At 39.3% G+C, this 13,119-nt stretch overlaps 1 protein-coding gene and 3 non-coding genes across 4 annotated transcripts; 2 read left to right on the top strand and 2 right to left on the bottom strand.

Moving 5' to 3' along the window:
• Nucleotides 1-578: 578 nt before the first annotated feature.
• LOC148412509 (serine/threonine-protein kinase PAK 2-like) lies at nucleotides 579-11,150 on the bottom strand. Its single transcript, XM_088432931.1, has 15 exons — nucleotides 11,024-11,150; nucleotides 9,964-10,157; nucleotides 9,778-9,884; nucleotides 9,098-9,245; nucleotides 9,001-9,017; nucleotides 8,820-8,930; nucleotides 7,623-7,746; nucleotides 7,485-7,548; nucleotides 6,645-6,693; nucleotides 6,401-6,513; nucleotides 5,946-6,063; nucleotides 4,557-4,656; nucleotides 3,550-3,746; nucleotides 2,605-2,742; nucleotides 579-1,525 (listed from the first exon to the last, which is right to left on the bottom strand). Exons 2-15 carry the CDS (start codon nucleotides 10,139-10,141, stop codon nucleotides 1,439-1,441), a joined length of 1,551 nt encoding a protein of 516 aa, XP_088289057.1. The 5' UTR covers nucleotides 10,142-10,157; nucleotides 11,024-11,150; the 3' UTR covers nucleotides 579-1,438.
• trnam-cau (transfer RNA methionine (anticodon CAU)) lies at nucleotides 1,633-1,705 on the top strand. Its single transcript has one exon. It is a non-coding gene; the product is annotated as a tRNA-Met (tRNA).
• trnar-ucg (transfer RNA arginine (anticodon UCG)) lies at nucleotides 2,057-2,129 on the top strand. Its single transcript has one exon. It is a non-coding gene; the product is annotated as a tRNA-Arg (tRNA).
• trnam-cau (transfer RNA methionine (anticodon CAU)) lies at nucleotides 2,980-3,052 on the bottom strand. Its single transcript has one exon. It is a non-coding gene; the product is annotated as a tRNA-Met (tRNA).
• Nucleotides 11,151-13,119: the final 1,969 nt, after the last annotated feature.

Raw genomic sequence — 13,119 nt, 5'->3', positions numbered from 1 at the left:
TCCACGCAGCATTTATGAATAATTTAGAGTTTTATTTAATTCCAGTCGCGTTTTGCATGAAAAACATTTTGTTTAAAAAAAAAAAAAATCCTCCATCAGCCTACTTTGATCCGTGGCCAGAAAATACGTAACAGCGTCAATTGGCTGCATTATTCTAACAGGAACATCTTAAATAAAATCTTACCAGTGATTGTCTAAACTGACAGGGAGTTGAGGTATTGGGAGGGGGGTGAACTTTTATCAAAACAATAGAAAATACATTGTTATTCATCAACATTTGGGGGCAAGTACACAATTTCTGGAGTTCCACGAAAGACAAGTCCCCTGATTTTTCGAGAGTGCTGTCCATTTTCTAGTATACAAAAAAAGGCACACACATAAAGTCTCAAGTACAAATTGTAGTACAAAAGGAAATAAGGGAAGTAGTTCAGGAAAACACATTTTTTTGTTGTTCTGCATGGATTTCTTTCTATTGATTTTGTGATTTGTAAAGCAAAACAAATCAACACAAATAAAGCAGTACACACATTTTAAATGTCCCCCTCTCAAAAAACAAACAAACAAACAAACAAAAAACACTAATTCAGAGGGTTTAATCTAGCACCAGAAATGCACTCATTGGTTTAGTTTTCAGGGTTTGCAACATAACTACATTCATGAAAATATAAGACAAACCCATACCAAAAATTAAATTAACATAAAGTTTTTATTTATTTATTGATAATTTTTAGCAAAATGTCTAGTTTAATGGCTTGTATACAAATAATTGGTTTGATAGAGTGCCTGACCACCCAAAAAGTGCAGTGAGTGTTTATTCACCCACGGCATAATGATCTGCAAGGCAGGGTGGGCTTAGGTCCAGAGTCACTTTCAAGTGACTACAATTTCTAGAAAGCTATGATACAAAGGCACTCATACCGAACGCTCATGTGTAAAATGCAAGAGTAACTAGAACTGCATACATTTGATTTTACTCAAATATAATTGGAATGAAAATCAATTTATTATTGTTTATTTTCCTAATTTGCATTTTACGGGGTATCGGTTAAGTGAGTTAACTTCAGTGTGATGAGTTTGTCGACACGGCGGAGGTAGGAGGGTATTTGTGTCCCTTAATGTCTCCATATGCCACATAAACACAGTCTAGCATATGTAATTTTGCAACCGTGAGTTAAAATGATTTTATTGTCTTTATGAGCGCCTATCTTTGGCCCTGACTAACGATTCATTGTGACACCAGCGTTCTTATGAAAACCTCAAACAAATACGTCACTGATTTGTGTTGGGCGGGGGAGTTTATTTAACACCTCAAATTACACATGGCCTGTTTAGGAACACCGTGTAAAGAAGGCACAAAGGTTGCAAAAAAAAAAAGGAAAAAAAAAACCAGTCACTGGATTTTTACCTCATTGAATCCCAAAGACATATTTATACGTTTTCAACGGTTGCTCCTCATGGCCTCCTTGGCAGCCAAAATGAGAGGAGTCAGACTGGACAGAGGCTTGGCCAGCTTCAGGAATGGATGCTGCAAACAAAAAAGCAGGTATATGAAATATTGTTATGTGGGGATATCGCGCGACTAAAGGTGAAGGTTGTCCACAGTAACGATGCTAAAGCATTTTGCTGCATGTAGCCTCGTTAGCGCAGTAGGTAGCGCGTCAGTCTCATAATCTGAAGGCCGTGAGTTCGATCCTCACACGGGGCAATTTTTTCTACAGAACCACTGGCAACTTTTTAAATTAGCTTCAAATACAAGAAATTGATGCTAATGACTAATTAGAATGAGAGTTGAATATCAATTTCAATAGATGATTATGTGCCGCTTCATAGTTTTGGTAAGTGGTGCTTGTCATTCTGTGACATTAGTGCTAAACCTGAGTTTGGTTGAACCAAGATAAGGGGGTCCATAGATGTCTCATGTATGTGCTCCATAAAGGGTTTTTCATCTACATAAATAAAAAAAAATCCACTTATGAAGAGTTCTGTGCACATGAAATTGGGTTCTGTTGTGATACCTCCAACATCATGTGATGAGGTACAATCGTACACTTTACGTGACCATGTGGCCTAATGGATAAGGCGTCTGACTTCGGATCAGAAGATTGAGGGTTCGAGTCCCTTCATGGTTAGCTGTCTTTTGTGAAGATTTACATAAACACCCTAAGGCAAGGATGTCAAACTCATCTTCGTGGGCAACATTTTTTGATAGTTTCTGTCAGAGGGCCGGTATGGCCTTTCAAGTCATATACATTTTAAGTGTGTTTACCTTGTTTTGAAATCAGAGGCCGGTAAAAACTGTTGAAAACAGAGATTTGGAAGAAAAAAATACTAGTTTCATCCTCCCATTTTTTTTAAGTTGAAGACAAATTTAAAAAATTGGTCTATTAGCCAGAAACTTGAAGTCAAATGGACACATCGCAGGCCTCATAAAATGATGTGGCGGTCCGGATCTGGCACCTGGGCCTTGAGTTTGAGTGAATTGAATGATCTGAAAAGTTTGTATTTAAGATAAACAGGCCAACAAAACCCTATTATTTGCAGTATGATTTTTGAACCAATTAAGTGAATTAGTATAATTCCTATATGGATATGTAATTGCGGTACCTGTAACAGTTCTCGGCCCGAGCCTCGCTTCTCCACGTCCATCTCCAAGCATCGCGACAGGAAGGATCTGAAAACTGGAGACAGCTTCTCTGGACTCTGCAGCTCAGGAGTGCCGTTGGTGGCGATTAAATATAACGCCTAAAAGACAAACACAGCGAGAAGTGGAACAAAAAAAAACAGAATCATGTTATTTGATACAAAAAAATAATCTCAATATGTATTCTTTGCATGTTGAGGGAGGAGCTAAGTTTAGCCTGGGTTGTTAGCAGAGGGCTTTGCCAGCCTCATGCACAAACGTTTCAGGTGCCTTTTACGCTGTCCAAATTTTTGTGCGCGCTTCTGTTCTGATTTTTGCGATTAAAAAAAGAAAAGACATGCCCCATATGAGGATCGAACTCATGACCTTCAGATTATGAGACTGACGCGCTGCCTGCTGCGCTAATGAGGCTCAGCAATTCAGCCACATCACATAGACAAGTCTTTGCAATGTCGAAAAAATTATTTTGAATTAAAAAGTGTTGAGAGCTGAAAGCTGAAAAAACTTTGAAACATGCTTTTTTCGTTTATTGTTTCCTTTACAACAGTGAGACAAGAGTATTAAGTGCGGCAAGGGGTTTCACAGAATAAAACATTGTTATGATACATAAATAAATGAGAAATGATAAACACAAAACCACACTCTATATAATAAATAAAAAAAAAACTAATTAAAAAACATACAGTGCTTTGGATAAAAAAAAAAAAAAAACGTTAATTTCAACAATATTACATTATTATCATTATCTTATATTGCTAGCCTATATGCCTAAGCATCCAAGTGACGTTTAAAAATACAATTTTGAGTTAGCACATAGTTTTTCTTTATTTTCTGAAATGTTTTAAAAATGACTGAGACATTTAAAACAATAGTAATCAAAACAATCTTTACGGATTCCCTGAACTCACCCTGAGCGGGTTCTCGTTGAGATAGGGGGGTTCTCCCTCCACCATCTCGATGGCCATGATGCCCAGAGACCAAATGTCCACTTTGGGCCCGTAGGCCTTCCTGGTGACCACCTCTGGAGCCATCCAGTACGGCGTGCCCACCATGGTGCTGCGCTTGCTCTGCTCCGGCGTGATCTGAGCGCAAAAGCCGAAGTCGGCTACAAAGACGCACATACAGACAACGTTAGCGAAGGCCAAAAACACACAGTTGAAAAGTACAAATGTTTTCGTTCGTTTCAGATGATCCCGGCAACGTCTCGTTGACTCAACAACAAAACGTTGTGCTGAAATCAAGTTCAATTCGTATTATGCTAAAAAATAATGCTTAAAAAGAGATAGTTATGTACATTGAGTTATGCGGGGCCAGTGATTAGCACAGCTCCAACGTTAGCGGTTAGCAGCGCTCGTTGTGTCGAGCCGCACCAGATGCTAGCGGCATTAGCCGCTAGCGGCAATCAACTGCCCCATGCAGGCTGGCGAGAGCCGTCAAATGACTTTTCAAAGTCAGTTTCATAAACATTAATGCAACCGACGCAGCTCCCATTCCTACTGATCACTTTTTTACAAGGCAGGCTTACTCAAAGGTGCGAAATTCGACAATTTGTTTCATAAACCAAATAGAGAGTTAGTTATTCGACTAAAATTTCCCGTGTAGCGAAATAGGATATTGATCCACGTAATTTGAATTTAAAATGAAAAAATATATTTATTACCATGCGGAGGTGTGCTTTACTGTCTGTGCTTTAATCCCAAAAATATATAAACTGTATTCTTTTATTTTTACCTGAATATCATCAGGGCAGATCATTTGACAAAATTTTCAATAAGATATCTGAATACCAAAATAATTGATAGCTGCAGCTCTAGTTGTAACATTAACACCCCCCATTAAAAACCTTTTCATTTGGTATTTTGAAAGTTTTCTTTTGAGGGGGGGGGGCATAAAAAAAACTCCTATTCATGCTTACTAAGTTTGACCGATCCATCCATTCCAAGCAGAACGTTGTCGCTCTTGATGTCTCGATGGATGACCTGATTGGCGTGAAGAAACTCCAGAGCTTGCAGTACCTGGATGTAAACAAATAGTATTAACTCTAAAAGTATGCTTTGATTTTTTTCTCCCTACTTTGTGACATAACACACCCCGCATAAAATACAGGTGAATGATCATTTGAATCTCTAAACCAGTTTGAAAGTTTAACTAGAAACTTTTACTCTGGTTTGAAACCCTAATTTGAACACAAAACATCGTATTTAAGATCTAATTTGAAAAACTAGTTTCAAACTGGTTTGAAAAACCAAACCAGTCTTGAAACACAAATTGTGTCTTGAAACTAAAAACCTAAAAAATAAGAAAACTTAATTTGAAAACCTAAAAAAAGCCTCACCCTCTAATTTGAATCCCTTACCCTCTTTTAAAACACGAATTTAAATCCCTAATCCAGGCTTGGAATTCTAATTGACACCCTAATACAGGTATGGCGCCCTATTTTGAAATATTAACAGTGGCTTGAAGCGCTAATTTGAAACAACAACTTTGGCTTGAAACCCAACTTTTAAATTATAACAGAAGAGACACTCATTTAAAAATCCTTACCCATGCTCGGAATTCTAATTTGACTCCCTCACAAATGTATGAAGCCCTACTTTGAAACCCTAACAGCGCTTTGAAGCCCTATTTTCAAACGACAATATTGTCTGGAACCCCTACATTGAAATCCCAACAAAATTGACACTGATTTAAAATCCTAACCCAAGTCGGCTGTTCTAATTTGACATTCAAAAAAGGTGTGTCAGCCCAAAGAGGTGTAAAACCCTAATATGATAGGACATTTTTTTCGAATCAAGAGCAAATGAATTGGAACATGAAGCAACTAATTGCGATATTGTGTAGTAGTCAACCCTTTGCAAAATGTTGTACATCTTTGTTTTATATTGAGGCGCATTGTCATTATTGACACAATTTTAGCACCAAAGAGCCGGAAATTAAACACATAATGTTACACTATCTATCTCCCGGAGTAAGTTGCTGAACAAAGCACCAACTAAAAAAGTAGCTCCAAAGTTTAGTTTAATTGGGGCCCTAAATTGAAACCCTACCCCAGGCTAGACACCCTACCTTGAAACCCTAGTTAGAAATACCGAAAAGTGACTTTAAAGATGTCCTGGACACTGACTAAACGTCCTTAACGACAAACATGTGAGCACGGCGTGTGTTCTAATAAATCCCGCCAGAGTGTTTCCACGACGACATGCTGCGGTTACTCAGAGAGGAATCTCCAGCATATTTTCCATCTCGCGTGGTGGTTTGAGCGGAAATGGAACCGAAGTGAAAAATGAGCGTCGCCGGCGCGAACCTCTCGGCAAACGGCTGCGATCTGGGCCTCGTCCATGCAGGTCTCCGTCACCACGTCGGTCAGCGAGCCGCCCGCCAGGTACTCCATTACCACAAACAGCTCCTCGCCAACAAGGAAACTGCAACACCAAACGCGCACACCTGAAGTAATCCTGTTTCAAAGAACCCGGAACTTCAAGGTCTAACACAGGCTCGGAACCATAATTTGAAATTTAAGGCCCAAATTTAAGAATGAAACCACTGGAATTTTCAATATTAAAACCATGATTTCAATTGCTAATATGAAACCCTAATTTAGAACCCTAATTCAAAGTCGTACCAAGGATTTAACACCATAAACCAGAAATAAAACCCTCATTTTAAAACTTTAAAAGTCAATTTCAAACACTCGTTCCTTGCTAATCCAGGCTTGAAATCTTCATTTGCGACCTTTATCCCAAAATTGCTTTTTTCTACCTGTCTACAAAGTTGACGATGTTGGGATTCTTCATTTCCTTCATGACCAGGATCTCGTTGATGATGAGTTCTTTCTTGGGCTGTTTCTGCAAGTTGATCTGCTTGATGGCCACCTGCACAACAAGTACGACGCTGCAACATTAAATGTGTTTCTTTGACAGTAAAAGAGTATTTTTTTAACAATGATGAGTAAAAATAGCGAGCATATTTGACTAAACCTGTTTTTTAAACCTAAAGACCATACCTCCTGCCCTGTAGCAACATCTATAGCCGTGTAGACTGTTCCAGATGCCCTGTAAAAAAACAGTCGTTGATCTGAATGATCAGCAGTGAGAAAAATAATCTAAATTTGTGATTTGAAACCCTAACCCGGGATTGAATAAGTAATCAAGGTTTAATAATCAAAACCCAAACCTGTGTAGAAACGCCACTTTGAAGCTCCTGATTGAAATCTTTATTTGAATCCTTATTAACGACTCAGAACCTTGATTTGAAACCTAACCCTACCCCAAAAGCCTAATATGTGCCTGAAACTGCAAACCCATTTTGTAACTCAGATTTAAGCACCTAAATTTGACTTGAAATCCAAATTTGAAACCCTAACCTTTGCTTGATGTCCTCGTTTGTGTAAATCTTAAAAACCCCATTTTGAAATTCAAATCCTTGATTGAAATCTTGACTAGTTTGAAACCTTGACAGCATCTTGAAACCTTCATTTAGATCCTTATTCTATGACCGAAACCCGAATCCTGTCTTGAAACTCAAACTTAACACTCTAACCTTTTGCCCAAATCCCCTATCTTAAAATCCTAATTTGGGGTAGAAAATCCAAACCCTAATTCCAATTTTTATGTAAAACACTAATCATCACTTGACGCCATTATTTCTACCAACACTAATTTGAACATGTGTCAGTCAAGATTGAAGCCTAACGTTTATTGAGGCCTAACCCTTTCTTAAAACGATCCCTCAGAAAATCTAATACAAGCCCTAATTTGGCACCGCTATCTTTGCTTGAAACCCTAATCAAGGATGGCAAATTCCAGGTTAACACACATGGCCTCTAAAAAGGTCGCATCCTCACCCTTGCCCGATCTTCTCGTATCGGGTGTATTTCTTCTTGGGATCTCCGATGCTAACGATAGTTCCTGAGGAACGAAAAAAAAAAAGCTGATCAGCGTCTTTGTTTTCTGCGTGGTAAAATACCAACAGGTTGCCTTACTGAGTTTCTCCATGATCTCCTCGTCCGTCATCTTGCCTCCTTTCTTCTTCTGCCTGTCGGCCGCCTTGGAGGCGGCGTCGCCTTCCGGAGATGGGAGAGGGTCGATCACCGACCGCGTGTAAACCTGAAAGGTGGCCAAAGGATGAGTTCACAATTGTATGTGCCCCAAAACATCTTTAAGTGCGATTTAAGGAGCACCTTCTTCCTTTAAATACAGATAATTATATTGTTTTATATATTATATTACAATATTGAATACTAAAAGCTGACGGTGCGCCTTATATTCCGGTGAGTCTTATTTAGTGCATAAACTGCAGGTTAAAAAAATGTCTACAATTGATTTACCGTATTTTCCACACAATAATGCGAAGCTAAAAGCCTTAATTTTTTTAAAAAGCTGATGGTGCGCCTTATACACGAATCAATATTGGGATCCGTTGATGGGAAATGAACTGATAAAGTAAGCTTTACCTGTTTCTTTTGTGTGTTTACAGTTCAACGAGTTTGCTCATATTGACATTGAGTTATTACGCTATTGAAAGTTTAGAGTTATTATTTGAGTTATTATTGTTATTACTGTACTTTCCGCACTATAAGGCGCACCGGATTTTAGGTACACCCTCAATGAATGACATATTTTAAAACCGTTTCCATATATAAGGCACACCGGATTATAAGGCGCACCCTCAATTAATGACATATTTTAAAAGTTTTTCAATCACAATATAGTTATACTCAAAGTAATAAGAATAAGAACTCAAATAATAACTCTCAATAGCATAATACCTCAACGTCAATATGAGCAACCTTGTTCAACTGTAAACAGACAAAAGAAACAGGCAAAGCTTACTTTATCAGTTCATTCCGCATCTACAGAGCCCAAGCTCAATATTGATCCATATATAAGGCACACCTGATTATAAGGCGCACCATCAGCTTTTTCAAAAATTAAGGCTTTTAGGTGCGCCTTATAGTGCGGAAAATACGGTACTTTGAGTATTACTACATTGTGATTGAAAAAGTTTTAAAATATGTCATTAATTGAGGGTGCGTCTTATAATCCTGTGCGCCTTATATATGGAAAAAGTTTTAAAATATGCCACTAATTGAGGTTGCGCCTTATAATCCGGTGCACTTTATAGTGTGGAAAACCTGTTTATAAGTCTAATATAATCACAGACTTTTGGAACAACTCACCGACTTAGTGTGTTCCGGCCTGGGCGCCACGACGGGTGGCGGCGCGTCATCGTCGTCGTCGTCATCTGCGTCTTTGCTGCCCGGCGAGGACGTAGTGGTTCCATGCTTAATCTCCGGAGCAGAGGACGAGAAGCATGTTACGCAAGTGACATTTGAAAATGAGCGATGGGTAAGCACTCACCGACGGCAAATCTTTATCTGTGCGGAAGAAGGAAAGAGGCAAAAAAATTAATGATTCTCGTTTGTTTGAGTAGACAGAAAAAGTTGAAGAGACTGACCCGAAGCTGAGAAGCTGAGGTACTTCTGCTTCCCGGTGCTGGAGTCGTAGAACTTGAGGATGTCCAGGACCGCCTGGGGATTCTGCTTCTGCTCAGATTTGCTGATGTTGGATGTTTGGAGGAGGCGGGCCCATTGCTCAGGCATGCCCTGGATATCAGAGCAAAGGTTCTCAAATGGGGGTACTTGAAGGAACTTCGGTGGGTACTCAAGAATTTGAATAAAACCAAAAAAAAAATCCAGATTCTCCCCCATACTAGAATGGTTCGAGCCAACTTGTCATGTGCCACCTCTCGTTACCTGTCAAGTTCATGATTTATTTTTGTGAGCACTATGATCGCAAAAGTTGAATATTTTTCCATGGACAAATATTTATGTAGAATGATTTATTATTGAGAACAGGTCTGAGACTTTATGTTGATTTTTTTTTGTGAACACAGCTCTACTATGATCCCAAAACAGGACGCTTTATGTTGAATATTTTTCAGTGGACAAATATTTATTTATAATGATTTCTTTTTGACAAAAGGTCTGACACTTTATTATTTTTATGCACTAATAACGATTAAGAATTAGGTTGATGATTTATTGTTAACAAATCTCTATTGTAACCCCAGAACAGGATGATTTATGTTTAATATTTTTCAGGTTTTTGTGTTTTTTTTCCCACACTGTTCCTTACTGTGAACTCTCCTGTGACGGCGTCGAAGCCCACGTGGATGGTGTGTTCAAAGTCTGACGGTGATGAGATCTCCGGCCTGTCCTTGTCCCGGTCCTTCTTCCGACCTCCTGCGAGGCAACGTGGACACGTTAACCGTGTCGCTGTGATGCGAGACTATACAGTAATATGTGTGTGTTTGTGTGTCACCTTTCTCAGACGCAAACATAGAGATGATCTTATTTCTGGACTTGCGCTCCTCCGGCACGGACGGAAGCGGCCGAGAGTTGTGATTGGTCGACTGAGGGTCCTTGGCTCCTCCTCCTTGGCTACTCATCCTGACAGGGGGGGCGGGGGGCTTGTCCTCGCACAGTCCGCTGTCGCACATCTACACACACTTGGACCTGGAGAGAAAAACATATGCAGGGTGGGATTTACTACATGTTTTAGTCAAAATTCAGCCTGCGCAATGGGATTTTATCATTTGAAGGACGATAAAAACATACATTATAAACACAAAGTTCACATCTCTCATTTTTAAAGTCAGCATGTCACGTCAACAAGCCGATGTGGCAGACAATAGCAAACGAGCAAAAAAAAAAAAGTACAATTATTTCAATCATGAGTTATTTACATGCTGAGCTGTGATTGGTCATTACCTGAGCAATTGTGATGTCATTTTCAGGCGACACCAAGTAGCAAAATGGCCGCCTAGAGATGGCTAAAAGCGGGTGGATTTTGCTGCTTAATTCATTTTCCATAAGCACAAAATTTGTGATACTCTGTTTAAGGCTACAGGGAACATGTTATTATAAAATAAAAAATTGGGGATTGACTTTCCCTTTAACTAAAAACAAAATAAAATTGTTCCTTGCGAAGCGTTCCAGAAGAAAATGACTGATGTCACTTTTCGTCACATTATTGTCAGTCATGCAACGCTGTAAGACTACCTCATGAGTTCCTTACACGAGAGGCTCCTCATGTAGCTGCTTGTCTTCAACCACGATAGAAACCAACAAACCCGCAATCGGAACAGCTTTCACAAACTCAAAATGTGCTCTTTCTCTTTCCGTGACATCACACGCAGCAAACGGCGTTTCTTGATTTGGATTAAATTGAAACAAAAATCCCACCAGAAGAACAAACTGGGATGATTTTCCATGAAGGCCCTTCCCAACATGCCTACAACCCAAAAGCCAAAGCAGACATCCCGCGACCACTCCACAGATATTATTCATCTCATTTTCAACAACAGCGACCAGTCACTGACCTTGTGAAGTCTCTTCTGCGTCTCACAGAAGACCCAAAGTACAAAATTAGTTCGGCGTCCCTCTTTCTTTGCTGCGTTTACCTACCACTAAGCGTCCTGTCTTCTGCTCCCAGCCCCCTAACTTAACGCTTTCTACCAGGCAGGTCTAAGCTGGCCGTCTCATTCCACAGCAACGGTGCGGTGGACAAGTGTATTCTTGCCTGGGCCTGAATGGAATTCCATAGCTCCAGGGCACACACACACACACCCACAGTACACACATAGAATGACATTCCTTATTGGGAGATTAATGATAAATGTAATTTATATGCACATATTACGCTGTGGAAAGGACTTAAATATCATGTTACATCCCCTTTAAGATTGAAAATCCGTAAAAAGATCGGGTTACGAAAGTTTCATTTCATTTTTTTAACTCTTGTGTAGTATTTTGACCATTTTTGGGTCATTTTCTTTCACAACTTTCTCATGGTATTTTAGCTGAGGGGTGGCATATTCCTGGGAGTGTGATAACTTAAGTCACAGGTGTCAAAGTCAAGGCCCAGGGGCCAGATCCGGCCCGCCACCTCACTTTTTGTGGCCCTTGAAATGCTGATTTGACTTCAGGTTTCTGGCTAAAATACCAAAATTGTAAGTTGTCTTTAACTTTTAAAAATTTTGGGGAAGAAAAACACATTTTCTTATTCTCCAAATCTCTTTTGAACAGTTTTTGCCGACTTCTGATATCAAATCTTGGTAAATGTGTGATCAACACACTTAAAATGTATTCGAATTCAGTCATTCCGGCCCTCTGACAGAAACTGACTAAAATGCGGCCCAAAATAAAAATTTGTTTGACACCACCGACTTAAGTGGTGGTGCCATGATGAACTTTTGATTGTTGTCACCATCGACCTCACAAGCTGAACTTTGATTGGTTATTACCTGAGCGCTACACTTGATGTAATTTTCAATTGAGGAAAATGTTTCAAAGGTATTCTATATACATGAAAATGAGTGATAAATTGATCCTACACAAAAATATTAAATTGACCTCTTTAATGCTAATAAATAAGCACTTTTAAGCACATAACAGACAAATTCATAATAGAAGTCCATGATGAATTAATTCAACAATTCACTGCAATGTCAATTCGAATTTGACTCAATGTTCAGCCCTAAATTTACATTTTCTCAGCACAAAAGATTCACACGCAAAACACTAAGCTGTTTACAGGAAGTGAATGGCGCAGTCTCTTTTGTTGGGCTTCTATAAAAGGAAATGATGTGGAGGACTTCCTGGAAGGAACGATGACGCCCGTGCGCTCGCGTCCAACACAGACTGAAAGACAAACACACTCGCATAACACGACTTGACTCCTGCGACCGCTACGGTCACCACTCAAGTATAAACACACTGTCAGGCTGCACACCTCCACATCCTGTTATTCGTCCGCATACTGCAAAAGCCGGCATTTCATCGCCTTTCTGCCCTGGCTTGCTGTTATGTATAGACATGACACATACGCAACATGGGAAGATTAAATCCACGCAGCAATTTGGGGGTTTCTAAACTACTTTCAAGATGACCTGAAAATTCACCTCTTCGCCCCAAAAATTAAATTGCAAAAAAAAAAACTTCAATGGAAACAGATCTTTCATAAATACAAAAAGCAAATGACTGTCACATTCAATACAAGCTTTGCTTTATTCCTGCTGATATCAAACATGCTCATTTTTTTTCCTCCCAAAGTATTAACTTGCATACACCTCCCCAGTTATGCATAATGTAGTAAGAACAAAAATGCAAAGGTGTTTACTACAAATCAAAACATTTGTTTTCCTTTGGTGCTGAGATTTTGATTGAGGGATACAGTGCTGACTGCAGTTACCGGCAATCTTTCAATTTTATTGGGTTGTGTATGAAAGTCAAATGGTCAAATGCAGGAGGGCTTTACGTGAAGGTAATTAACTCTGTAATTAAATATTTATATATTTGAAAAGTTGGTCTAAAATGGTGCACAGTGGATACTGGTTTCTATGTGAAAGGCACAGGGAGAAAGAATGCAGGGTTTCTGTATGAAAGCGGGCTACTTAGTGCTCTCTGACTTTGTGCC

The sequence above is a fragment of the Hippichthys cyanospilos genome, chromosome 14 (genome assembly GCF_059441005.1).
Source record: "Hippichthys cyanospilos isolate Australia breed blue-spotted pipefish chromosome 14, RoL_Hcya_1.0, whole genome shotgun sequence".
NCBI classification, from domain to species: Eukaryota; Metazoa; Chordata; class Actinopteri; order Syngnathiformes; family Syngnathidae; genus Hippichthys; species Hippichthys cyanospilos.
The sequence above is the reverse complement of the archived record's forward strand: the minus strand, read 5'-3'. Positions and strand labels throughout refer to the sequence as shown.

What these genes read in the sequence shown, in the direction of transcription:
- LOC148412509 (XM_088432931.1), bottom strand. Translation starts at nt 10,141, where the DNA reads ATGTGCGACAGCGGACTGTGCGAGGACAAGCCCCCCGCCCCCCCTGTC. An exon ending in ATGTTGCTACAGGGCAGGAG is followed by an intron (nt 6,514 to 6,644) that starts GTATGGTCTTTA and finishes CTTGTTGTGCAG; the next exon opens with GTGGCCATCAAGCAGATCAA. An exon ending in TCAACGAGAACCCGCTCAGG is followed by an intron (nt 2,743 to 3,549) that starts GTGAGTTCAGGG and finishes TTTGTCTTTTAG; the next exon opens with GCGTTATATTTAATCGCCAC.